This window comes from Cricetulus griseus, chromosome 2, assembly GCF_003668045.3.
Source record: "Cricetulus griseus strain 17A/GY chromosome 2, alternate assembly CriGri-PICRH-1.0, whole genome shotgun sequence".
Lineage (NCBI taxonomy): Eukaryota > Metazoa > Chordata > Mammalia > Rodentia > Cricetidae > Cricetulus > Cricetulus griseus.
This window is the reverse complement of record NC_048595.1, coordinates 456,058,089-456,084,727: the sequence shown is the minus strand read 5'-3', so window position 1 is coordinate 456,084,727 and position 26,639 is coordinate 456,058,089. Positions and strand designations below refer to the sequence as shown.

The following is a 26,639-nucleotide window of genomic DNA, read 5'->3' as shown; positions in this document are numbered from 1 at the left end:
CATGTGTCTTATGTTTCTATTGCTGCGGGGAGACACCATGACCACAGCAACTCTTATAAAGGAAAATATTTCACTGGGGCTGGCTTACAGTTTCAGAGGTTCAGTCCATTGTCATCATGGAGGGACATGGTAGGCAGGAAGACATGGTGCTGGAGAGGGAGCTGAGAGTTCTTACATCTTGACTTGCAGGCAACAGGAAGTGATCTGAGACACTGGGTGTGACTTGAGCATATATCAGACCTCAAAGGCCATCCCCACAGTGACACACTTCCTCCAACAAGGCCATACCTACTCCAACACAGCTTTACCTCCAAATAGTGCCACTCCCTTTGGGGGCCATTTTTTCAAACCCCCACACTTTCCAAAGTTCATCTAACTTCCCAGCTATGATTTAATGCCTTTTTTCTTGTAATTTCAACCCCCTATTCCCAATCTAAAATAGCCCCTTCATAACTGCTGATTCTGTCACCTTCTTGTTACAATGTTGAAAGCCATTTGACCGCATCTGTGCCGTGTAGTCCTTGCAAAGTTGAGGGTCAGGAGGCTGTGTGTTGCATTTACGTGGCTCAGGAGCTACAGGGTGTTGATTGGATCTGCTTTGATAAGCGAGGTACACACTAGTCTCCATGTCCTTATTGCACCATACTGTGGCCTGTGTCTAATGTCCTTTGTAGCTTCAGGGTACAGGGTGGCATGGCTGTGTCTTCTTGTGTAGACACATGAGTTGGACATCTCCTAGCGTTAGTACAGACAGGTCATGGACGCTCTCCTGGACACCTGGTAGGCAGTGCTCACTGTGTCACTGGGAATCTGAGTGTACAAACCCCAGCAGAGTTGATCTTGGATGTATGAGAATGACAAGTTAGTGAAGGTCTGACAGGCAGGAAGGAGGAAGCTGGTCCTCCTGTGGCAGTGGTCTCAGTGGTCTCGGGAACATACTGTGAAGTGCTCCGGGCAGAGGCACAGAGGAACATTAGGGCCCGATGTTCCTGAAAGAGGGCAGGGGTCGCAGTGTGCATATGAGTGTGAGGATGAAGAGCAGGTAGGGACACACCATGCGCCAGGGGCCATACCTGTTAGCAGTGTTGTGATGATAGTGAGTGTTCCCCAGTGATAGCTGAGTGACAGTGGAACATGTTCTTCAGACTGGATGATGGCTTGAGCGGGCAGAGAGATGGTTGAGCACAGGAACTTCCCCTTCTTCAGCCCCCATCCAGCAGTGGGGTCATGGGGGAAGGGTTCTAACTAAAGTTCAGAGCCTTTGTGCTGCTGTCCACAGCTCAGATTCTGTAAGAGCATGGAGGGGAACAGGATCTGTGCTTTATTAATAAATGACCCCTGAGGTTCTGGTGCAGGTGGCCAATGACTTATCATTTGAGTGAATGCTGATTTGTCCCTCAGAGTTTGACACCCTGGGGAGTTACAACATTTCTACGGACACACATTTGTCTCGGGGAGACAGATCTTGTGGTTAGCTCTAAGTCATCCTGAAACACTGGGTTTCAGAATCACTGAGCCAAGGAGAAGAGCATGGAACCGAGGACAAGGTCATAGGGCAGGCCTGAAGCTGTGAACCTTGGAAGAGTAGAAAAGCCTTCTTCTTAGAGTAGTAAAGTTGGTAGTTTCAGAAGCATTCTTATAAACATGGGATGTCTTTGCCTTAATGGCTCAGTGTTGAGATGTAAAGGGTGTTTAATGGATCTAGAAATCTGACCACTTGCCTGTAATAGTAGGTCAGTGCACGTGTTCCCCTTGACCTAATTAAATCTTCTGGGTCCCCCATGGGTTTGAGTTTTTAATTTTGAAGTTAGTAATAGAAGATGGTGAAGTAGAATGAGTTTCCTTACTGAGTATTCCTGGTAAGAGACACATTTCACCGTCCTGTAGTCATGGGCATGTCTGTTTCTTTAATCATCACCTCTCTGAAGTTTATAGAGCATGTATGTGTGTGTAGGGGGGGGGAATCAAGATTAATGCCCCTTGGTTTTCACTCCCAGCCTAAGAATTTTTGTGTCAGTTGGGTGTGCTGTTAGAAAATAGTGAGCATCCCTCATTTTCTTCTGAGCCCTGGACAGAGTAGGCATGTTATTGATGTGAGCAACTCTAGTTTCTCAAGTGCGACACAGAAACTCTAGAGGGACAATGGTTGCCAATGTGATCACAGTGATGGTCATGTTGAATGGTAGTTGCCTCTCCCGGAAGGCCACATTTGATCACTGAGATGGTGTTAGAGGCTTCCTCTAGACACATCCACAGCTCCTGAAGCGCTCTTGTTCCTTAAGCCCAACCCAAGCGACGGTGCATTGATGTACAGTATATTAGTTTTCATTCACATTGTGCCCATACTGGGTTAGGTACTGTTGGGTGTGTGCCCAATATGGCTGGGGCCCTCTATAAGCTTACACAACATCCTGTAAAACAGCTATGAACCTGGGCTTCATTGCCCATGTCAGCATCCCAGCATGCAGGACACTCAGAGAGAGAGAGAGAGAGAGAGAGAGAGAGAGAGAGAGAGAGAGAGAGAGAGAGAGCGCTGGGGGCCAGTGTGGGCTTCATAATACCCTCTCACAAAAATACCAAGACATTAAACAAACAGAAGGGCAGAAGAGAGAGATGAGAGAAAGAGAGGGAGAGCTGATGGAAATGGAATTTTAGAAGCTCTCGGAATGGTCCACCTTCATGTTCTAAAGATGCAGTTGGAGATCTAATTCAGCCACACTGGTTAATAGACTGGCCACCACCAGCAAAGAGGAAAGGCAGCATTTACCTACTTACTGGACAGGAGGAGAAGAGCTAAGTAGATGCTACCATGTTTTATACTCCATTTCCAAACACATTTCACCCTTAACAGTGTTCTTGAAGATGGAGGGTGCCGGCTTTTAAGTTTATAGAGTAGGAGTTTACTTGTCAGTTGCCTTGCCCAAAGCCACAAGACTGTACCCCAGACCTCCTGCTTCCTGGCCCAGCTCGCTGCTCTCAGACGGCCCACTCTCTGTAGTCCACTGCAGATTGCATGCTACAGTGTGAGGAGAGCATTGAGAGAGCACTTAATTAGGTCAAGAAAGACACACCAGCTACAGTGACCTTGAGAAGGCTAATGTTCTTAGTTCCCTACATTTGAGCAACTAATTGGTCCTAGAAAATGACTGGTGGAAAGCTGACTCACTGCAGTGTGGGGCTTTGTAAGCCTTGCTCTCCACTGGAAGGATTCTGCATAGAATCTGTTTTCTAATTTTAAAAATTATGTAACAAAATATGGTCTTCAAAGCTTGCGCTCTTTAGGGACCGAGGATCATTGACTAATTTTTTGTCTCACAGGCTTCAGTGATGTTTAACATGTACTGCCAACATTCTTTTGTATGTTTCAAATCTGAAACACACCATCAGAGCCCCAGCGCACTCCGTGCAGTCTGTGTTTTCTGTTGACTTGTGCTGAGGTCTGCTAAATAGTAGCCTCATTATGCAGATTCTTAGAATAGCAGGCCTGGGATATCTTCGCAGAGTCTTGCATCCAGTTGCTGACTCTCTGATTTCCTTCTCATCTGGATCGTTTAGGACAAGGAGAACTTCGGGGTGGGCTTTTGTTCTTTCTCTGGCCTCCTACGGAATTTTTGCATGGTTCCTTTTAACTCTCTATGTCCCCGGAGTTATTTCCATATCTGTTTTCTGTCTGTCCCCTCTATTACCCCTTCTTTTCCTCCCTAGTGCCTGCCTCACCCTCCCAACTAGGACTTAATTATCTATCATTAAATCAGGGACTGGGGAGGAACAGAAGAGGTAGTAGGAAGTCTAGAAACAAGACTTCTTCCATTGTTGTGGCCCAGGTTGTGATGCTCAGTTGGGCCTAGGGGATGGCTTTTCTCCTCTCTTCCTTTCTGCCAAAGATAGAACACCAAGTTGATTCTGTTATTACCTTTGCCATAAAACTCTTCCCATAACTGTAAGTGTTTAATGAGAAACAAGCATTTTCAAGGTTCTGGGGGTTATGGATACAGAGATGAACAGCAGAACATTGTTTTCTATTTCAGCAGCTTACAGTGTGGGAGAGCCACAGCGTGGCCACTGGAGGTTGAGATGCATGGTTGTAATCACACCAGAATCATCTTTCTTTGTAGCAGTGGTTGATAGGAAGGGACAGCAGATTTTATCAGTGAGATGACATCAGCAACAGGGACCCCAGACAGGTAGCTCCTACTGTAGAATCTGAAGGATGGATAAGAATATTCAGACTAGATCTTGGGATTGGCATGCAGACTGTGTTCGGTGGGTGCAAGGGCTATGTGCACAAGTGGGTGGCAGACGAGTAGAACAGTCACTGGAGGTAAATCAATGAATAGCCATAAATTGCTAGGTATGACATAAAAGGAAGCTGGAGTAAAAAAAAAAAACAATCAAAATGAATCTAAAAAGGTAGATGGGCTCAACACCTCCTGTCATCCCCCCAAACTAACAAAACCAACTATGTGTGTTCCATGAGAAGATTAAAACGTTTTCCTATGGGCAGTTAAGAGTCAATGAATGAACAGATTTAAGTATAGGAAGAGAAAGTGTACAGGATGTAGTATAGGGAGGAGTTACGTGTGAGTTTGTCAAATCAAGCGGAGCCCAAGCTGAGACTCAAACCATGGTATAGGAGGGATGAGGAAGCCTTGGGGAGGTCATTTGGATCATAAGATGCTGAGCCAAGAGCAAAGAGACCCAGTCACTACAGACAATGTGAAGAAACATCTATTTATTTGCTTTTCTCTTTGAGATGCTGCAAACCACATGTCGTAATAATGGGGTTCAAATGTTCATCGTCTTGAATCAGTGGCTACACTTTGGCATGTATCAAAGAGTTACCTTCTCTGTTCCTGGGGGTGGCTAGTAATATCGATCATAGAGTTATGTATCCAATAGGGAATTGGTTCTCAGATTTGCTCAGGGTCAAAATTGTCCTTGAAGAATCCTGTATGGGACTTCAGAGGACAGCACAGTTCCCCAGTCATTTCAACAGTGACTTCAGGTCCCCTTGGCATGGAAAGAGACAGCTGCTTCCTCAAATGAGCATAGAATCAAGTGACAGGAAGTTATGACACACTTTAATAAAAATTAAGATCTGTAGGTCTGAGAACTGCCCTGAGGGTGGTGAGATGCCTCATTATGTCAAGTACAGAGGATGGAGGAACAGAGGCCAGTCAGGAGAAATGTGGGGTGGAGAGAGCCTGTTCATTCTTCTCATTCCTCAGTCTTAGTGGGTCCGGGGCATCTGGTTGACAGGCTTTGGGACCAAGTGAGTCAGTTCTCTGCTGCCTGCTTCAGTTTGCATCCTGGGATTCATGGAAGCCAAATGGACCTTTGATGTGAAGACCCCTTACCTCTTGAATCCATGACAGTGAGAAAGACATGTTGACAGACCCAAGGCTTCTTGGAACCTTCATCCCTAATCCCAAATCAACATATTCATCAGCACAAGTTACCCTGTGCTTTATTAGCTATCCCCCTTCTTATAGAACATTAGAACAAAGAGTTTATGTTACCAAAAGAATACATGTAGTGGTATGTTCCTTTTCCTTATAATTTGGTTCTGCTCAATGAATGTGATGGGTAGAGATATGTTCCTTGAGGTACCCTCGTTTAGCAAGCATGACAGACTGGCTGAACTCAGGAGTTTATCTGCGGCTTTAGTTGATAACTTATGCTAGCAAAGTTATCGAGAGATAGATTTGTAAATCATAGCAAGCAGGTGGGAACGCTCCCGGGCACGGATGGAGTCCTGCCTCCTATTAATTCCCTGTATTGGCCTTGGCATGATTGTTTTGTGCTTGTTGAGTGGATCCACTTAGGAGAAATATGACAGACAAATCAAGGGTATCATATCCGGGAATGAGAACAAGGGATTCAGCACTTTGAGCCAGCCCTGATATTTTATTGTCCTTCTTCATTTGTGAGGTGTTTATGATTAAACTCTTAAGTACACTGAGAACTGTGGTGACCAAAAGGCTTCTTTGTTCAGGAGATTTTCAAAGAGTAAGATGTGTCTGGTTGTTTATGGCAGAAAAATATTTGGGTTTTAACATAGAGATACTTTTCTAGAAACACTTCAAGAAGCCAGTTGCACACTTGCTATTATACTTGAACATGTATAGTATTATGCAGACATAATTTATAAATAACAAACAGTGATATGTTTTAAAGAAAACGGTAACCCCCCTTTTTTTAGTGCTAAGGATATACCTCATGGCCTCCCATGCTCATGCTAAGTAAGCATTTTACCACTGAGCTATTCTATAGCCCTCCCCCCCAAAAAAAACCCTGATAATGTCTTCTTAAACTATTTGAAACTACCAATCTAGAGCAGTCTTTTAAAAAATAGGTCAGTGATTAGATTATTCTGGGACCTTTTTAAGAGCCATAGATCCCTAAGGCTGGTCCCAGGAGTTTCTAGTTAAATGTGTTATTCTAGGAGATTGACTGTCAAACAGTGTACATTAGAGTCACTGGAGGCTTGCTAAAGCCCAGGTAGCTGGGGGCCATAGTGTCTGATTGAGAAGTTGGGGTGCAGCCTGGAAATTTGTGTTCCTATCATGGTCCTACAGATGTAGCTGGCCCGGGGACCCACTGATAATCCTCACTGCAGTGTGGGTACCTGAAATACGAGTGACTCAGGGGTCACATGACCAATCCTGAGCAGAGCTTCACAGTGTCATAGCTGGACTGTGGTGCCAGGACCGGAGCCCCAGATCGAGTCCAACAGCACAGGGTTTAGTTCAACCTAGGAGCACAGGTAATGGCAAAGAGGGCCATCAGTGACCATCTGAGGGGCTTAGAAATTGAGATAATGACCCACCCACTGAAAACCAAAGATTTTTAAGATCAATAAAGAGAAAAAATAAAACCAGCTTGCTGCCATCCAGCCTGTTTAAATATTAGGAATCTGTAGATTGACAGGAAACTGGGGCTATGGCAAGGGTAATAAGCCATAGAAACTTTTAGAAACAAGCTCATTTGCTTTGCACTATGCAAAACACATCCACGGGCAAATGGCATGTTGTACAATAGAGCATCGTATTAGCCATTTAAATGCCTGTGCGATGTGTGAAAACGGCTTGCTGGATTAAATTATGTCGGAGAGCATTTGTGTAACGCTCACTGTCTGATCCACTAAACATCACGGCACTCTCACAAAGTTTCAGAGGCACTGTACACTTTTATTGTTTGCCAGGCAATTAAACGTCGATGTCAGTGTGATTTAAAGGCGGAAGGCTGAAGCTCTGTCGTGCGGGTAGAGCCACTTTTTCTTTAACTCTTTAAACAATGATGTCTGTTGTAGATCACTTCCTGCTTATCCCTTGAATTGTGTCTCTGATAGCTGCTTGCCTTTCAGAGTTTTTCAGATTGAAATGAATGGGTAGAAGCGCTGGTGGTTTTGTGTATTTTTGGAAAAGAGAACACCGAACATTAAATCTTTGGGGGAATATCTTAGCGCTATTTTTTTTAATCTGTTTTCTCCATGGAGGGACCCATTTAATACATTTTTATGCATTTGATAAAGCCTGCCTTAAATTCGGTCATGCTGTATTTAGAGCAAATGAGTAAAATGCTCTAGAAAGTCCCTCAAGGGGTATTGTCATCTCCCACAAAGCAACTTTAAATGGACCATAATTACAATCCTAAGAAGGACAGTTGGCGTCTGTAAGTCAATGCCACCTGTTCAAGGCAGGGCAATTCAGGATGCCTGTTTATCTTACACGCTTATGAAATGGACATTGGATCATCCCCCACTTGCTTCTTAGGAGCCTTGGCTGCAGGAGCTCCCTTACAGTGCAGGCCATTAGCAATCAGTGTGGTATTGACTGGCTTCAGAGAAGTCTGTGAAAGGTGAGAGCATGGGAGAGCATGGGAGAGCATGAGATTTGCAGGGAGACTTTGGCTAAAATGCTGGCTGTGAACTGAAACTCTTGGGAAACTGGGTGAGCTATCTGATCACACTAAACTGCCATTTGTTGAAACAGGAGTGGTCGGTCCATCAGGGTCCCTTCAGGAGGCAGAGATAACGCAGGGACTGGAGTAGGGGAAATGGTATGCAAAGACTGCTCTGCATTGTGGGAAGGAGAGCTCTGATGGCTAAGGGATGGCAGAGTGTGGAGCAGCCTGACCCCAGCACAGACATGGTGCTGAGCCTTGCCAAGGCCAGTGGTTGAAGGAAGTCCTTGCAAGGCTGCACCTGAAGATCTCAGAGGGAACGTGCCCTGGAGAATGGTACAAGCTGTACATGGCAGGGCTTCATTGGGGATCTCTGCAAAGGTCCTTGAGGCTGGGTTCTGGGACAAGCTACTTTTGATGTAAGGACCATAGAGGGTGTCTGTTTGGTGTGCTAAGGACCCTACAACGACTACAATGAGGCTACCTCTCCCTGAACTCTCTTTCCCAAATCCTCCTCCAGAGGAGACTTGATCTTCTTGCCAACCAGGACAGGAAATGTAGGTAAAATGTCTAGACCAGCGTGCTCTCAGCCTTCCTAATGCATTAATGCAACTCTTTAATGCATTTCCTCATATGGTGGTGACCCCCAACCATAAAATTATTTTCATGCTACATGGTAACTGTAATTTTGCTACTGTTATGAATCATATTATAAATATCCGTGTTTTCCATGGTCTCAGGCAACCACTGTGAAAGGGTCGTTGGGCCCCAGATGGGGTCACAACCCACAGGCTGAGAACCGCTGATCTAGATGGTCTATAGACGCTTTGCAGAGCAAGCAATGCTAAGTGGAGTTAAAGCTGGTGATTGGCACAGGAATTTGAAAACTATTGATGCTTGCCTTTAGGGTTAAAAAATTAAACTAAAGGAGATAAAAATACAACTATATTTTGCATTATAAAATAAGTTCTTTGAATGTATTGACGTATATTGACATATTGAGATAGAAAACTCACACTGGCTGTGAGGAATAGAGAAAATTACAAGAACATTGCCCCTAGAATGCAGGTGGCATTTGTCCATGTAAGGAATTGGTACCTGGGACCAGCAGAGGCCATGGGCTTTCAGAGGCTGCTTTTTGGCCAGTTTAGAAGTGCTCTCACATATTGACTTGAAACTTCAGCCGAAACAATCAGTTTCAGGCAGTGGCTTCTGTTCCCAAACCTTAGAGGCTTTTGGGTAGCAACTTAGAAGCCCATTGGCATGAGAGAGAGACCTGGACATGCTCTTCACAAAGCTGAGGTGGGGTGGAGGTGACCCCCATGTGTCAGCAGAGATCGGGGTGGAGGTGACCCCCATGTGTCAGCAGAGAAGCAGGGGTTTGTAAAATGTGTGTAAATGTGAGCTGGATTGGGGACAGCATGGCTGCTAGATACAGTCACCGGAATTTTTAATTTTAGATTTAGTTTTGTGTATCTGCCACTTTTTGTGTTGGTGCCCACAGAGGCCAGAAGAGGGCATCAGATCCCCTGGACCTGGAGTTACAGGTGGTTGTGAACTGCCATGTGGATTCTCAGAACTGAGCTCGGTTTTCTGGAGAAGCAACAGATACATTGGTCACTGCCTGAGCAACCTCTCCAGCCCCAAGAAGTAAATAAGTTCATGATGCTCATGTCTGTGTGAGCTGGGTGCCTGTTTATGGCCACAATGGCCACAGCATGAATCTCTGTGAAACCAGTTCTCGCCATCCACCCTCATGTGGGTTCCAGGGATTGAAATGGGACAGCCTGGCTGGTTCTGCAAACTGCTTTACACACTGAGCCACCTTGCGCGGCCTCCAAAAGTACTTCTGGCTACAGCCATGTCAGCTTGTTTTGGCTCTGTTGTCTATCTAGGTCCTCCTATTCAGACAGATATGAAACCTTCTAAATTTCTCTGTGGCGTCTAAGCTGGCCACCTTCTTTTTACCTTATAGGGTAAGTATTTCCTATTACTGTTGGCAAAATGAGCCATTTGTGCTACTCTAGAGCAAGAAGCAAGATAAATTCTGTCCGGTATGCAAATGGAAATATTTTATTTTCATAAATCAGAAGTGACCTTTATAGGCAACTACACTTGCTACCTAATTATTGCCAGAGTAAAAAAAAAAAAAAATCTTGGAGAGCCACAATTTGTAGAGAGTTCATTAACATTTAACTGGCTTACAGTTTTTAGCCATAATACAAAGGAAGACATTGAGCCATACAGTCAAGTTTGCCCCTTGTCACCCTGAGATCTACCTGAATCAGGCTTAGGGGTGTTAAGGGTTGGATTAAGATACTTTTCCTTATCTGAGGGGCATTCCTTCATACTTACTTGTTTTTAATTTGGGGGTAAAATTATTGTAGACCATTTCTGCACTGAGTTTGAGGGAATATATTGCTACTCCCCCTTTTGAGACAGGATTTGTCTGTGTAGCACTGGCTGTCCTGGAATTCACACTATAGACCAGGATGGCCTGGAACTTAGAGATTGTCCTGCCTCTGCCTCCCAAATTCTGGATCAAAGTCATGTGACACCATGCCCAGCTAAAAATCACTTTTGTAGTATTCTGTGTTTTGCCTGCATGTATGTCTGTGTACTACATGTATGCAGTGCCTTCAAAAGCCAGAAGAGGGGGTGTCAGATCTCTGGGAACTGGAGTTCCAGACAGTCCTAAGAAGCTAAGTGAGTGCTGGGAATCAAATTCTACAAATGCTCTTAACCTCTGAGCCAACTGTCCAGGCCCTCATTTCCCATTCTCTTTTTTTCTTTTTAATGTTGAGGACTTGCCATGCTCTTATTGTGGTGAATGCTGTATTGACTGCAGTGTAGACAGTGTATTACTCTTGAGTGGTTTCCTCTTTTTTTCTGGTGGGCTTTCAGATACCAGTTGTTTTTATTTTTAAGATGTGTATCTGTCTGTCTATCTGTCTGTCTGTCTGTATGTGGGTGTGTGTACATGAGTGCAGATGCCCACAGAAGTCAGAAGAAGGCATTGGATCCCTTGGGCCTGGAGTTATGGTTAGATGTGAGCTGTCTAGAGTAGGCACTGGGATCAGAATGCAGGTTTCCTGGAAGAGCAGTGCTTGATCTTAAAAGCCAAGCCATCCCTCCAGACCCAAGATGCCTGTTCTTTCACTCTGCTGCTTTCAACAAAGGAAAACAACAACAACAAAATGGGGGGGGGGCTTGACTCTGGGACTTGTCTTTTGCTTCAGTAAAATACTAAATTAGGACCAATAACTAAATTATTCTCTCTTTAATTGGTTTCTTCCCCCTCCCTTCCCCTCCCCTCCCTTCCCCTTCCCTTCCCACCCTCCTCAGTTTTGTGGTTTTTTAAGGGAGGGTCTTGTTGTGTATCCAAGACTGGTCTCAAACTTGCCATGCACACCAAGCTGACCTCTCCCTTGCAGCCCTCATGTCTCAGCCTTATGAGAACTGGGATTTGTTTGTTTCAATTCTGACATCGTTTCCTTTTACCTTTTTTCCTGCTTTATTTCAATAAATCATTTTTACTATCACAGTGTCTCACTGATAAAGAGTGGCGTGCAAGGTAACATATCTTAAGGCATTGGGAAATGCACAGTGGATTCCATCTTTCAGGGGCTTGACAATTGTGCATCATCTTGAAAAGACATGTATTTTCCCTTTATGCTTCCTTTCAAGCAACCAGAGCAACACTGTGAATGTTCACTCTCTCCTTACACTGGCATTGGATTGCTCTTCGAGCTTCCCCCTTTACTGTATCCATCTGCCTCAGCATCAGGTTACATCATTAGTGCCAACAGCCATTTGGAAGACCAGATCCTAAACCAGCCTAATGGTGTGATGTGGAAACTCCTGCTGTTTAAGACTATGAGAGAGGAGTTAGTCAGCCCATGGTATCTGGGTTTTCTCCAGAAGCCCCTTTATGTCAACATAGGTGATGGTTTCCTTCTCCTTATTGTTGTATAGGCCACTACTGTTTGGCTTGTCCCTGGAGGCTGAGGCTATTCTCCATGTCAACTGCAACTTGCAGTCACAGGACTCTTTTTCTCATGAATGGTCACACATAGTCTTTGCACACCTCACCCATACTGGAAGCAATGCCATTCACCTTGGGTGCTGGACAGATCCACTTTTCTTAAACTTGTTACAACTCAGCAAGCGGGGGCACATGACTGAGCATTTGTTGTCAGGTTAAACTTTTGAATTTAATTCTGTACCTTCATAATGAGCTGTGTTTTCCGTGGGGAAGAGTTAGTTGGGACTATAAGAACTGAAAGCATTCCAGAAGACAGCAGCTGATTTCACCCTTGTGCCTAGAGCTGCTGACTGAGACCTGCTGAAGAGCTGAGAGAGGCTGTCTGGGACAACCTGAGGTTTCTTGACTCTCCCCTGTCTGACATTTTCCAGTACATGCAGCAGGCAGTTTTGACTGAGTACTCATCATATCTGATGATGTAGGTGGAGTAAGTCCTTTTCCAAAATGCTAGGGACAAGAAACGTTTGGGGTTTGGGTGAGTGTTTTGAAAGCCTTGGGTGTATAAATTGAGCTATTCTGGGGCTGGGAATAAGTACAATCACAGAAGTCATTTGTTTCATATAGCCTGAAGATGATTTTTGCATTTTTTTATTGTACACTAGCATTTTGATCTTAACCCAGTACCTGAAACTGGGTGTGGAAGTATATGAGTTTGTTGAATTATGTCAGTGAGAAAAAGGTTCAAATTCAAGAGCATTTTGTATTTTGTGAGTAATTATTATTATTCTACAATGTAAATCTAGGTAGGATAACTAATTCCCAAGTGATGGGGGTCAGGCATGCCTGGGCTGTCCATGGGCTGGAGTGATGCACTGAAAATGAAATGGATTTAGTAAGGATAACTGGGCAGTCCTTTGAATTCAGAGTGCACACGCATGCCCACACACAGGCCCACACACACACACACACACACACACACACACACACACACACACACACACACACACACACACACACACACACCCTCACATAAGCAGAAACAACTTGACAGCAGGCGTGGAAAGACACGGGACTTTAGTTCAGGATGAACCTATGCTCTTGGCCACGCTGTTGTCAGGGTGAGAGGTCAAGGGCAGGATTCAGGAGGGCTCTTGTTCCAGCACAGGGTGCCATTGTTGGGGACAAGTGTTCAGAGAATGCCTGACAGGGTGCAGATAGGTCTGCAAACCTCACAGGAGGAACTGGGGAGAGCAGAGCATGTATTGCCTGGGGAAGCTAAGACGTAGAACACGACAGCTCCTTTCAAACTGACAGTTTTCCTGCACAGGAGCTGTGTGTTTAACTGTTGCCTTGTGGGGCGGAGGGAAGATAAATGGGTGTGCATTCCAAGAGGCAGAGTGAAGATGAGAACATCTAGGGATGTTCTGGGAAGTTTCTACATCTGACAGAATGTGCAGTCTCTCGTGTCTTCAGGGGATGCCTGGCTGTTGAGGAAAGCAAAGGACTGATTTAGGTTTGGGGACTGAAAGTTAGGGCAGATGACCTTCAAATTCCATTTTCTCTCTGGTTTATAATTGCTGTTTTCCTTTCCTTCTGCCTCTAGGGTGTACCTGCCAGGCATGGTACAGTAATAGCCCTAAAATTGCATCTACTTGTCACTTGTAACCAACTGCTAGCAATTACAATTAATAATTTGAATTAATAGGATTTATTTATGATGCAACCGATTATGTAACATCTACTAATCATTATAAAATGGGTGGCAGGCTTGTCATGATTGTTGCTGTGATCAGTGCCATCATTTACTGTCCCCCTGTGAATCATTTGTACAAAGACCTGCTACTGTGAATCATTCAATGCAAAGGGCCTCTAAGAGCTTGTAGGGTGTGACTGAAAGCCAACCATGTGCTGAATGGCATTGGTCCTGATACAGCCGTTTCCTTCTTTCTTTCTTTTATTTTTAAAATTTAGATAGCTTCATTCATTGTACCAAAACCAAGCAAATGTTTGCCATATGTTTAGCTTTGAAATTTCTGCCACTGAGACTTGTGTGAGCTATAAAGTGACTTCAGAGTCTATTTTGATTATGAGACCTCAAATTTCTTAAATCATAAACTGGAAGTTGCTTCTGTGTAAGATAGACAGGATATTTTGAAAAATATCTTGTAGACCATGCTCACCATTTGTGGTATGCCTTGTCCTCTATTGTTGTGCCAGTGTTTTAGTGAAAACATTTCCCTTTAATATTTTTGAACAAATTGTAATTCTCTACTGAAAACATATTGAGTAGTCGAGGGAATTCTATTCAAGTTTGGGATGCAAGATGAAATTTCTAAGTTCAGTATGCGTCTGAGAAAATGGGAGTTTTAGGTTTTCTTATTTCAGTTATTTTCTACCGACATTAGGTTCCCATTAGAGAGCAACATGGTGTATCCTATTACTACGTTTGGCTAATACTAGGCAACATTTGGCAAGGTTTACCGAATGGGTCAGATCCATAGTTTCCAAGCAAGACAGTCAAATCCGACTTAGTTTGATGTCCAGTGCATGCCTGTCTTCCTGATGCGTCACAGATCAGTTCAGACTTGTGGCTGTAACAGACATTGTCTCCTTCTCCCATTGTAGGTGGCTGCCTCTTTGATGAACCATACAGCACATGTGGATATAGTCAAGCTGATGATGACGACTTCAACTGGGAGCAGGTGAACACCTTGACCAAACCGACATCTGATCCATGGATGCCATCAGGTTTGCTCTCACTGCTCAGCGTTCTTTCGGGAATAGGGGCACGAGGGAGGAGAGTCTTGATCGTGATCATACAACACCGCCTACTGGGTGTCGGTTGAATGAAAGAGACTTTGTTCTCTGAGTGCTGTGTTCCATGGCTGAGTAGCTGGGGAGGGTGCTGTAACTAAGAGGATTTGTTATGGGAATTTAGCCTCAAATCCCTTCCTGTAAAGACCAGTTGTGTTTTATTCTCTGTATCACTGGCCATGACTTAGCAGGATTGGTGGATATTGCCCAGGTGACCCTTTCCCAAGCAGCAGGTGTGGGGAATAGTTTGATGTCTGTTCTGGAAAGCATGTATCCAGGGTGGGACTCTAGTTGTAGGATACAAATAGCATTATTTCCAACAATCACAGAGAGCAGGCCTTGAGGGGTATCTCCTTTCTCAGCCTCTGGGGCTCTCTTGTGCCTGGGAAATTGAGACCTTGAAGCATTCAGAGGATGCAGGTGTGTGTGTGTGTGTGTGAGTGTGTGTGTGTGCTTTCTTTCTCCCCCCACAGAAGAGAGCTTAGTGAATTTCACACTAAGTAGGAACTACTTACCTTACTGAACATCAGTGAGAATTCAATTCTTTTTGAAGGGAGAGTGGAAAGACGATGATTAATCTAACCAGCGCCGAGGGTGACAGTTTTGTGGGGGCCCTCTTTCCAGGCTCTGACCTTGGCAGTTTCTTTTAAAGTCTTAGATTTGCAGATCCATTGTTGAAATGGACAGATGAATGTGCCATTTAGTATTCAAACCGCTAAAAACATACAGTTGAGATCTGGGTTTCAGATAAAACACGTTTTTGTGCTTTTCCATGAATATAAAGCTTTTCATTAATGTGCCTACATGTGGCAGTAATTAGATTTGGTAGGTAATCTTATAAAGGCAGCTTCAAAGTGTGAGGTGGAACCTAATGTTGTTCTTAATAAGCTTTAACAATTATGATGCCCTCCACGGGCTCGCCTCTCCTTCCCACACTTAATTCCTTATAATTTCCTAGTCAATACCTTTAACACTGTAGCTTTTCCAGGCTCCCAAATCTTCACAAGTCTTGTTTGGGTTCCCAGAACACTTTCTCTTTTGCTGTCTTCCCCACTCTCTCAAGTTTGTGTGCCCTCCAATGTTGCTTCTGGAGTTACTAGGCCACTCTCAGTTGGTTTGCCCCATTCTAGTTCTTGTTTCCCTTTTTAGCTGTGATTGACAGATAGGAACATGGCTTTGCCCTTGCTATATTGTTCCTCCCCAAGCTGTGTTCTTGCCCTGATATCCTTTTGAGTCTTTCCCTGCATTTTCCCCAGGTGTTCATTGATCTTCAGAGGAGCTGAGGTGGGGGAAATTTAGACCTGGTAGACCTGTCCGTGCAAGTACAGACATAGCTGATGTAATGTCTGTCTTTTAATTTGATGAAGCCTGTGGCTCTCTGTATGCTTGTATGTCACTGCAGATTGGAACCAGGGCCACTCACATGTTGGTCAAGTGTTCCATCCACCACTGAGCTACACCCAGAGCCCCCAATTGCTAATTTTTCAAATTAGGTATCTGCTTTCATTACCGTGGCCCTTTACATTGAATTGTTTTCCCAATTTGGAAAAAATTACTTTTGAAAAGAATTCCAAATATTGCAGAATCTGCTTCAACTTGTACTGATTCCATTTGAATCATAAGATAAGCAACTCACTTGAGGAAAAGAGGCTTGCCACCAAGCCTGATGACCTCACCCAGATCCACAGGATAGGAAGAGAGCCAACATTGTCCTCTTATCTCTCATTGTAGGCAACAAACTTAAGTCTACAAGCATGTGTGCATGTTCCTGCACACACACACACACACACACACACACACAGTCACATACTGTTTGCCCTTGCAGAAGACCTGGGTTCAGTCCTTAGCACCTTTACGGGTCTTTCACAACTGCCTATAACTCAAGCTCCAGGGGATCTGATATTCACTTTTGACCTTCACAGATGCCTGCACTCAAAACTCAAGAGCAGGCACACACACACACACACACACACACACACACACGTGTGCACACACACCACACAAGCACACACACACACACACACACACACACACACACACACACACACACGTGTGCACACACACCACACAAGCACACACATTTAAGATACCGTTCCTCTAAAAGCAGTTATTATGAAGTGAACTTGAACTTGGACCCTGTTTCAGAAGTAGGTAGCCCCACTCCCACCTGTCACGGAGTGTGGCTTTCCATCCTTGCCTTAGCTTTACATGTTAGGGTGATACTGTGACTCCTCTACAGAGAGACACAGAGACCAAGGACTAAGACATGGCCATGGTGTCCAACCAAAGTCAGGGAGATGACAGAGTGCCTGGCAGAGTGGTGATAGACACTCTTAGTGTGGTGACCCAGAAAATAGAAAAATGACTGTGTGCATTTGTTTAGCACCAGCTGCACGTTGGGGTGGTGGTGGCTGACAGTGTAATTGACGTTTTCTCTTTGGGCACACTTATCAGGCATTTTTGCACGTGCTGGGGATAGCCTCCCTGTTTATTTGCACTCCAGGTCTCCTGTGGTGTTTTTGGAAATAATGAAGATAAAAACCGTGAACTTGGAAAGGCTGTCTTTCCTCTTAAATCACAGTTGTGTACCAACTAAGAAATACTTTTGTCACAAAACATTCAAAAATTTGTTTAATTATCTCATTGATTCTTCAATCAGCTGTCCTTCCGAAAATGTTCATGGAACACCTGCCATGTGCCAGGCATTGTTGCTGATTCTCAGGCACCCTCACCATGGGAGCAGAATAGAAATGCCCCCCCCACCCCCCAGCGTCCCTTGCTGTCTAGATCTGTGTGGATGGGTCAAAACCCATGCTGTGAAGAGAGTTTGCTCCCCTTTAACTGTGAGGCAGTAGATATTTAAATGATAATGTCAAGTTCAGTCCATCACGCTGAACTTAGCACCCAGCAGCGTGCGGTTGGACTTGGCTTTCCTGTATGTTTTCCTTGCCCCTTAAACAACACAGAAGAGATGATAGGAAAGGGGAAAAAGAGTCTAAATCACAGGCCAGTGGCTGTACTTACCGATCAGCCTGTCTCCGTGACAAGATTATCTCAGACATACAGATGACTGGCAGTTGACATACTTGCCCTCTTAGCTGTGTGTAATCCTTGTGGTGGCCCCAAGAGACTTGGTGGCAGTGTCCATTCTTTACAGCACAGGAATCGGAAGTTCAGAGAAGTAGACCCTGTGGGAAGAACAGCCTTCAGTATTGTTTTTCTGGCTGTCCTTGTATGACCTTGTAAGGGTGAGCATGCAGTGAGGGTATTGGTGTTCAATTGCCAGCAAGGAAGGCTGCCTGGTGGGAGACTGCCTGCACACCCTGTAACGGCCAGCTACTGCGTTGTCCCCTAGTAAGACTGTGTAAATCCTTAAGCTCTTAGTTTTATAATGTCCTCGTTGAGTAATATGGTTGGCTTGCAGTATCTGCAGGCTCCATATTCATGGGTTCAGCTCCCTGAAGACAGAACTGCCTCTGCTGGCCTTGCCCAGAGTTATTTTTCTTCTCATTTTCCTTTTAACGATAAGGCATAACTGTTTAAACAACATTACATGGCATTGGTTATTATAGCTCATGCAGGGTTGACATAAATATATGGCATAAAAATGACAATGCACATTGTGAATATCACAACACTTAATATAAAGGACTTGGATATCCATGATTTGGGTATCACTGGGTGGTCCTGGAACAAATCCCCTGTGGATATTGAGGGACAGTTGTATTTCTGTGTGCAGTGACTTCCATGGGTTTGGCACTATGTGATGGGCCAAGAGTAGCTGAGTCATTTTTCCTGGTGATTATAACCCATGGAGGATGCAAGAGGCATTTAACCCATAAGTGTGAGAACATAGCTAACAGTAGGCAGTACTTAAGACCAAGAACAAATCCTAAAGTCGGCATGGCATAAAGTTTGAGTTACTTTGGAAATCGTAGATGGTTCCCATTCTGATGAATAGAGATCTAAATCAAGGCGGGTCCAGGAGGCCATGGAGGCTGAGTGGTCCAGGTGGGTTGGGGCAGGAGCAAAGAGGTGATCTTTGCAGGGTGACAGATTATACAGGACCCCAAAAACTATGAGATGCTGAGACCTGCCTCAGAACTGACCAGGAGAAAACCTGTGATCCATATCAGAATCTCAGCCTCATTCCCAGCTGCGAACTCCTTAAAGAAATACCCCTCACCCTCCTCTTCCTCCTCCCTTCCTCCCTTTTCCTCTTCCTTCCTCCTCCTCTGTTGTTCTCCTTCCCCCTTATCATCTTTCTCATCCTGCCCTCTTTCTCCTTCCTCCCCTTCCTTCTCCTGGTCCTCATCCACCCCTCTCTCTACCCATGCCCTAGCAATGGCTCCATTTTATCTTCTGGTTGCTGAAGTTATTCCAGGATATGTATTCTTATCTGAAAACTTGCCCCACTGAACTCTGGGAGCCCATGTAAAACCTTTCTCCCTTGAGCTGCCATGAGAGAAGAAGCTAAGACAGCACCTTCTGTGTTGTGCTGTTCACAAGCTACTTCACTGATTTCTGTTTTGCTGATCTTAAAGATTAAGACAGACACTGTTTTCTGTTGCACCTTTCGCTGTTTAACTGTTTCATCGGGGCCAGTGGACACACCTTTATATTGTCTCTGGCCACTTATGCCAGAAGTGTATTCTTAGCTGTCAATGGGTGTTTTCCTTTGAATTTCTTCTAAATTCCCATCTTGGCCACTCAGAAACTCACAAAACATAAGATTAGTGATCAGCTCTGTTTAACATATTTGCTGAAAAGTACACAAATCAGTCTTTGTATATAAATATGCACTGTAACAGTTTTACTTCTTGTTTAATTTCCCGTAAAATTATACAAGATGACATTGTAAGAGAGATTTGAGGTCAAGTAATAGGATAAACAGAGAGGTTAAATGTGGCAGACACTGTCAATGGTACTAGAGTCTGAGTTCCATGATGAGGAATCAGAGACACGAAGACCAAACAGATTAGATGGGGGCCTGGGTGTTACAGTTGGCTCCAGAACAGCATGCTGAGAATTTGAACAGTCTGGGGGTCTTCTCTGCCCCACATCGATGCTCCAGGAAAGACTGGTGCTGAGCGCAGCCAGCTTATACAAAAAAAGAACCTACTTTGTCAATAAGTATTGGGGAGCAGGACCATAGGTTATGACTCAGAACCCAGGAATAGCACCTTCATCTTCAGAGTGGATTCCTGACAGACAGCACAAACTAGGGGTGAGCAAATTGGAAAATTATTTTCTGGAGACTAGAAAGTCTGGGGCCTAGATGCTTATCTCCAGGGCCTAGAGAAGTTTTGTTGGTTGCTGTCTCTCTGGGAATGCATGTCTGTGGTCAGGAAGGCTTGGGGTGGGAGGGTGTTGCTGCCAGGGTAGAGCCCAGCAGCAGGCAGTGATTGTCTTGGTAAGTCCTCACACAGCCAAAACCAGGGTTGCCATGGACATTCAGAGTGGCCTGTGGCTCACATCTCACATCCTCTGCTTGAGTCAGAGGTCATTTCACAGTCCCTCAGAAGTGCCATCAGGAGTTTCTATGGCTCAAGTTATAAAAGTGTTAAGAGCATTCAAATGAGAAATGCTAGGTTCGGCTTATTCTCAGCTTCAAATCGGGGCCCCTCTACATCATACAGAAAGCTTAGCTCTAGGTACCGAGACTGTGGTGACAAGCCTGTGCCCATATAACCCAATGTTGAGGAAGTGATGTGACTCCATTTGGCTGCCCTGAGCCTGTTGTGGCCACTCTCTACCAGAGGCTAGGTGTTAAGAAACAGGAATTGTAGAATACAGTGTCTGCCAAGAGGGCCACAGAAACACCACCAGGACTGGAACATTACACAGAGGAAGTTCTGTACATAGAAAGGGGTGTCGATAGAGACCCTGAGCATGCATGAGCTGCCTCGGAGCTGCAGGTGATGAAAGTAACAGACATGCATCTTGAGGAGAAGAGAGGAAAAGCTTGTGCGTGAGCACACAGGTGTGTGGTACGTGCGTGTAAAGGAATGTGTCATGAGTGCAGGGGTGTGTGCAGATCCATGAGTGTGCATGTGAAAGCCAGAGGTTGATACTAGGTGTGTCCTATTATTCTCCCTACCCCCATCCCCACTCCCTTTTTGGGTTAGTCACTGAATCTGGACTCCACCATCACCGTGCTGGCTAGATGGAGTGGCTATCAAGTCTCTGGGACCGACATTGATGTACAGTTTTTATGTAGGTGCTGGGATCTGAACCCAGGTCCTCATGTAAGTCATCACCCCAGCTAGCTGAGGAGATGCTGAGTCCATGTAGGAAGAGAAGCAAGGAGATGGTTTGACTACCGACCTTTGCCAAAGGAAGGAGAAAGTATTGACTACAGGAAGATGAAAATTCAAATTTTCTATACCGTGTGTGTGACATATGTGTAGATATGAACATGTATATGCATATACAATGCACACAGGTGTGTTGGGTGTTGGTTCTTTCTCTCTACCTTGTTAGACAGGGCTTTTCATGTTCGCCGTTGTAGATGCCAGGGCAGTGGTGAACTCTCCATAGGAAGTGCTGGAACTGCTGGCAACACATTGACCACTGGGTCCTGGGATCTGGATTCAGGTTGTCAGGGTTACATGACAAGTGCTTTGCGCACAGGGACGTCACCCTTGTCTGAAAACTCAGAATTATGGATGAGTGCATCAGAGATGTCATAAGGAGCCGTGATTGGATTGGTCAATAAATAAATACTGAGGAAACATGAGAATATGCCAGGAGGCATGATTGGACTGGTCAATAAATACTGAGGAAACACGAATATGCCAGATTTCCTTGGTTTTAGGAAACTTTATGCCAAAATTTTAAAGGCTCCTAAGTGTTGATGTCTGTGCAGATAGAAAATAAGTGAAAAAGTGTGTGTGTGGGGGGGGCTTGCAGCACACATGCAAATATAAACATCTTAATGATGAAAGGTAGGTGAAGGATAGATAACTGCAATTACTCTTCAACTCTTTTGAACCCCTGAGGTAAGCAAAATTTGCAGTGCAAATATGAGGAGGAAAAGAACACATGGCTGGGATGAGTTGACAGTGCGCCACACCGACCTGATTTTTATCCACTGATGTATTTTAGGCAAGCGCTGTCAGACTGCCCAGAAATTATTTACATTTCAAACAATGAGACTGAGCCCTGGTTTCTCTTTCTCAGCTTATTGTGATGGTTCTTGGTCATTGCTGGACAGGCTTCTTGGGACCCAGGGAATTACAGAACACCAATTTAGGACAACCAATTTCAGGCCTATAATTCTAGGACTTTCTAAACTAGGACAAGTCCTTCATGCTGTGGTTTTAGGCCTTGGTGGATGTATCAAGTGTGACTCTGTGTCCTGTGGGTAGATATCTTGATGGCTGACTGACAGGTGGTTAGAAGGTACATAAAGGGAAGATTATTAAGTTTTATTTTTGAGTTTGTACTGGCATGAATGTCTGTCCTGTTAGAGCAGGAGACTAAGTACAGAAAAGTTCCTGTCTACTTCCTGGCAAACTCTAGGAAATGACTATGCAGATCATTATTTTAAATAAGTGGACTTTAATGCCTAGTTAACCGATACTTTATTCTGAATTGTGACAAATTATATTTTAATGCAGTATTTCGAAGCTTAAGTGGCGGAAAGAGAAATAAATATGTCTATTTAATTAACTGTCTGCTGGACAATCATAGTGCCTCTATCTGGTGGGTGGACAGATTCAAACAACGGATTTCACGGCAGTAAATGTCTGCGTCAGATACCTGAGGTAGCATACTAATATAGCGAGAGGTACTTTTATGATGATGTCAGTGCAAATGTGTTTTTCAAGTGATCAGTTCTCAGTTGTATGTCTTAATTTTCCACTATAGAAATATTTCTTTCTCTGTGCATACATGTGTTTGTACATGTGTGTGTTCATGGGGGTGGGGTAATGCATGTGCACGTATGTGTGGGTTTATGTAAAGACATGGATTTGACATTAGGTGTCTTCCTTAACCACTCTCCACCTTGTTTTCTGAGACAGTCTCTTACCGAGCCTGGAGCTCACTGATTTCACTGGGTAGCAACCCTGGGGCACTTTTCTTTCTTGGTACCCCTGTTGCTGGGATTGCAAATGAGTGATGTCATTCCCTAGCTTTTACGTGGGTGTTGGGGATCCAAACTCAGGTCCTTGTGCTTGTACATCCAGCATTTTAGGGTGTGAACCATCTCCCCAACCCATTCCTCTTAAAGAATTAGAAAGAGCTGTCTTTTCTACATTGTTAATGATAGAGAAAGTATACAACACAGAAATCCTCATTGATAGACCTGATGATACAGGTTGTGTTTGATCCCAGGTTTTTAAATCTACATAAATGGGGGTTCCTGGTGTGGTCTTGGGTAATTATAAAATCCTTGTCTATTCATTTCTTTCCAAGATGTTTGTTTGCTGCTTCCTTCTCTGTAGAACTTAGGGAACCATCCTGGAGTCTCAAACCTTGTGAGATGCTATTACCTCCCTCATTATTGTCCACAAACTGTCTCTTCCTGGAGTACTGTGGAGTGACAGGATGCAATTTGCCAGTAGGTCAACAACTGAGCTGATGACAAGTGACCTTTCAGCATCGCAATCAATGCTTGTTATTTGGAAAACAAAATGATGCAGTTTGTATCTGTAAGCTGGTAGGTCACTGGGTCTTTCCACCATTGACAGATAAATTTGTTAACCTGACCCAGATGACCCAGTTCCAGCAGAAATGTTAATTTCTGGGTGGGAAAGCTGGCTCAGTGATTAAGAACATTTATGGCTTGCTTTTGCTGAGGTCTAGAGTTCAATACCCGGTATCCATGTAGCAGAGCTTACAGCGGCATGTAACTGTAGCACGAAGGGGATCTGATGCCCTCTTCTGGCATTCATGGGCACTACACCCCCCCACACACACTCACACAGATACACAAATAAGTAATCAAGATGACTCTTTAAAAACGTTAATTTCTTTCAGCAGATCTGGACCATAGTCATCTGAAAAGGTAAAAAGCGTTTGTCTATGGGGTAATTCATTATGACTAATTGGCTTTAAGGCTGCTAGAATGTATAAACCAAGTGCCCGTCTTAGATGATAATGCTATATGCTATACTAATTTTGGCAAACGTTCACTATATTTTGTTTACATTCTGCTTCTCAGTTGTTTTGAGAAAAACATGCAGGCTTGTGTGTGCCTGTGCCGTAGCTAAACAGAATCTCTTCCCACAGCCCCTGAAATTTGTGTGGGGAGGTCAAGGCAGAGACTAACTGTAGATAAATAACTTTCAGTAAACAATAGGAAGCAGTGAGTTGACAGTGGATGGGGCCTTGGGGTGGTTGGTAGACGTGGGATGATAATTGCTTTCACCTTCTTCTAGACACACTGGGATATCGAGCATCTGTGTTGCCTGTTTTATACATGAAAGCATCTGCCTTGGCTGAGGACTTGTGAAGGAAGCTGCAGATCTAGAATAAGCCTTACCATGTTTTCTTGGCTTCTTCCTTTCTTGGTGACTCTGGAAGCATTGAGGATCTTTCATGCTGGGTGGGAAAGCCACCTCTAAAACTCAAGCTAGAACCCAACCCCTAGTTTCAGATGCTGATGGTATTTGGAGGGAGGGACTCGGGGAGGTTAAGATTCCATGAAGTCCTGAGGGTGTGGTCCCATAGAGGGGTTGTGGCTTTATACAAAGAGGGCCCCAAAACTGACATAGCCTTTGCTGTCACTGTGTGATGCACTCAGTGTATGTTTCTGTAGAAACAGGAGGAAGCAGTGGAAGACAATACCTCTGTCCTCCACACTCCATACGGGACTGGGTGCTGGTGCCTGTCAAGGACATAGACTGCTGTTGTTACACTTCTGAGGATTGGAGATAATGTGAAATCATTCTCAGACTCTTTGGTGCCTTTTGTATCCTGAAAATATCCTGAAAGATTTAAAGAAATGTTGTCAGTGTCAGTGTGGGTGGTGCCTGTTGGTAATTTTTGGATTGTGTACTAAGACTGTGCACAGGTGGGGGCTGAGAGCACAAGGAACAAAGGTAGCCTTTCCCTTGGGTTTCAGAGCAAACACTGTGAGCAGGTGGGAGGGAAGTAGAAGCAAGACTGTCAAGTGTTTTGTTATCATGGAAACAGTTTTATTTGTGGTCCCCTGAAAGGGTCTCAAGGACCTCAGGGGTTCTGGAAGACACAGTGAAAGACTTTCTTAAGAAACAGGACTACCTCGATTTGTAGTTAGCAGCTCAGAGATGCCATGAAGGAAAAGAAGGGAACGTCTAGAAATTGCAAAAGGAGACCCCTGGGGATGATAATTCACTCTCTCTTTGAATAAAGGCAATATAAATAGTTCATTCCTGTTACTGAGGAGTCCTTTATACTAACAAATACACATCTCACTAGAGTATCAAATACAATAATACACACAAAATGGCATTGTAAAAGGCAGCATAACCATGTGTGTGGATGTTATTAATTCTATGAAGGTTGAGTTTATGAAATCTTGTGCTCCAGAACAATCAGAAAGTAGGATTAATATTCATATATTTGAAATTGAGTATAGGATTTCTAAGGAATAGAAGGTTGGATAAAGTGAATTATTTAAACGTATATATGAGTGAACTCATCGAAATTCATTCAGTAGTGCCACTTCTGAGATTCTTAACTGCAAGCTGTCATATATATTGTCATGATAAAATCATTTCAGCTTCTTCTATTATGAAATGCATAGTGACAAAATGATATAAAGATGACTAAACACATTTCAGAGTTGAAATTGGTGCTTGATGGGAATTATATATGAATCAATAACAAGGTGGAGTTGACACGTTCCCCCATCAACAGGCCATTATATAAGGTAACAGATTTATTTTAGGAGAAAAGATCTGAGTTCTAATTGGATTGGCTAATATTTCAGGGGTGCAACCAGTGAACATTGTCAGAGTTTTAATGTAATATTGCTATGGAAGGAGCCCCCCAAAAGGTAGTGATTTGGACAGATTTATCCAGCTCTCATAATAGTTCCTGCTTGAGTTCGGGAGGAAGAAGTGGATGATCCTTCTGGGTTCTTGAGACTCTTCTTTCCTTTAATATATTTTTCCTTAATGGTTTTACAGGTATACACAAAGAATTCAGACATACCCCCACCTCAGATCTTCCTTCCTGACACCCCCATTTACCTCCCATATCCCACAATCCTGTCTCATGTTCATATCTATTCATTTTCTTTTGTGACCCATGGAGTTTTTAAGTTACATTCTTTTAGGATATACCTACTCGTGTCCCCCAAGATGAAGGGCTTCTTTCTCAGGTGCATCTGAAGTGTGACCTTCACTAAGGGACTGGATATCTCCATGAGATGCCCCTATATGGTTCATATACTGTTGACTCTGGCAACCAAACAAACAACAGCCAGAAACAGCACACAGCTGAGGAATAAACGCCATAGCTATGGTTGACAGGAGCAGGCACCCACTTGCCTTATCTCCCAGAAGAGGCAGCGTTTACTCATTCAGTTTCCTATAGACAAGCAGAGCCACGCCTTCTGCCCTTGGTAATTCCTCAAGTTCCCCAGCAGATGGAGATGTGTAATCCTTCACTTTTTCCCTGGGACCACTGTTCCCTGCCCCAGGTGTCTTGCTTAACTTCTAGTTCAGATGCAAGGTCACAAACCTCCAGTGAGGTAATGAATGCCACCTCTTTCATTCCTGTCCCTCCCTGCCTGTGGCCTGTTGGGGCTGTGAAGAATTCGTATCTCCCCTTGCAGTGCATAGGTCATTGTCATTAGTAGTCTTCTCTAGTGGATAAGACCAATATTTTCTTTCAGGATGCATCCCTAGCAAAGAACACAGAGAGAATTTCTGGTGCTGAAGTTAAGAGTGACTTTAAATTACAGGAGAGTCAGTGACAAGCCACATCCTACCCAGAGTTC

The 26,639-nt window shown here is 44.1% G+C and overlaps 1 protein-coding gene across 4 annotated transcripts in view; it reads left to right on the top strand.

Annotated features, from left to right (window-relative positions):
- Positions 1-26,639, top strand: part of Ptprm (protein tyrosine phosphatase receptor type M) — a 677,957-nt gene that overhangs the window by 153,297 nt on the left and 498,021 nt on the right. For all 4 annotated transcript variants that reach the window (XM_027397791.2, XM_027397790.2, XM_027397789.2 and 1 more), the window contains exon 2: positions 14,516-14,638. In XM_027397791.2, coding sequence (XP_027253592.1) covers positions 14,516-14,638 — 123 coding nt within the window. The remainder of the gene's footprint in view (positions 1-14,515; positions 14,639-26,639) is intronic.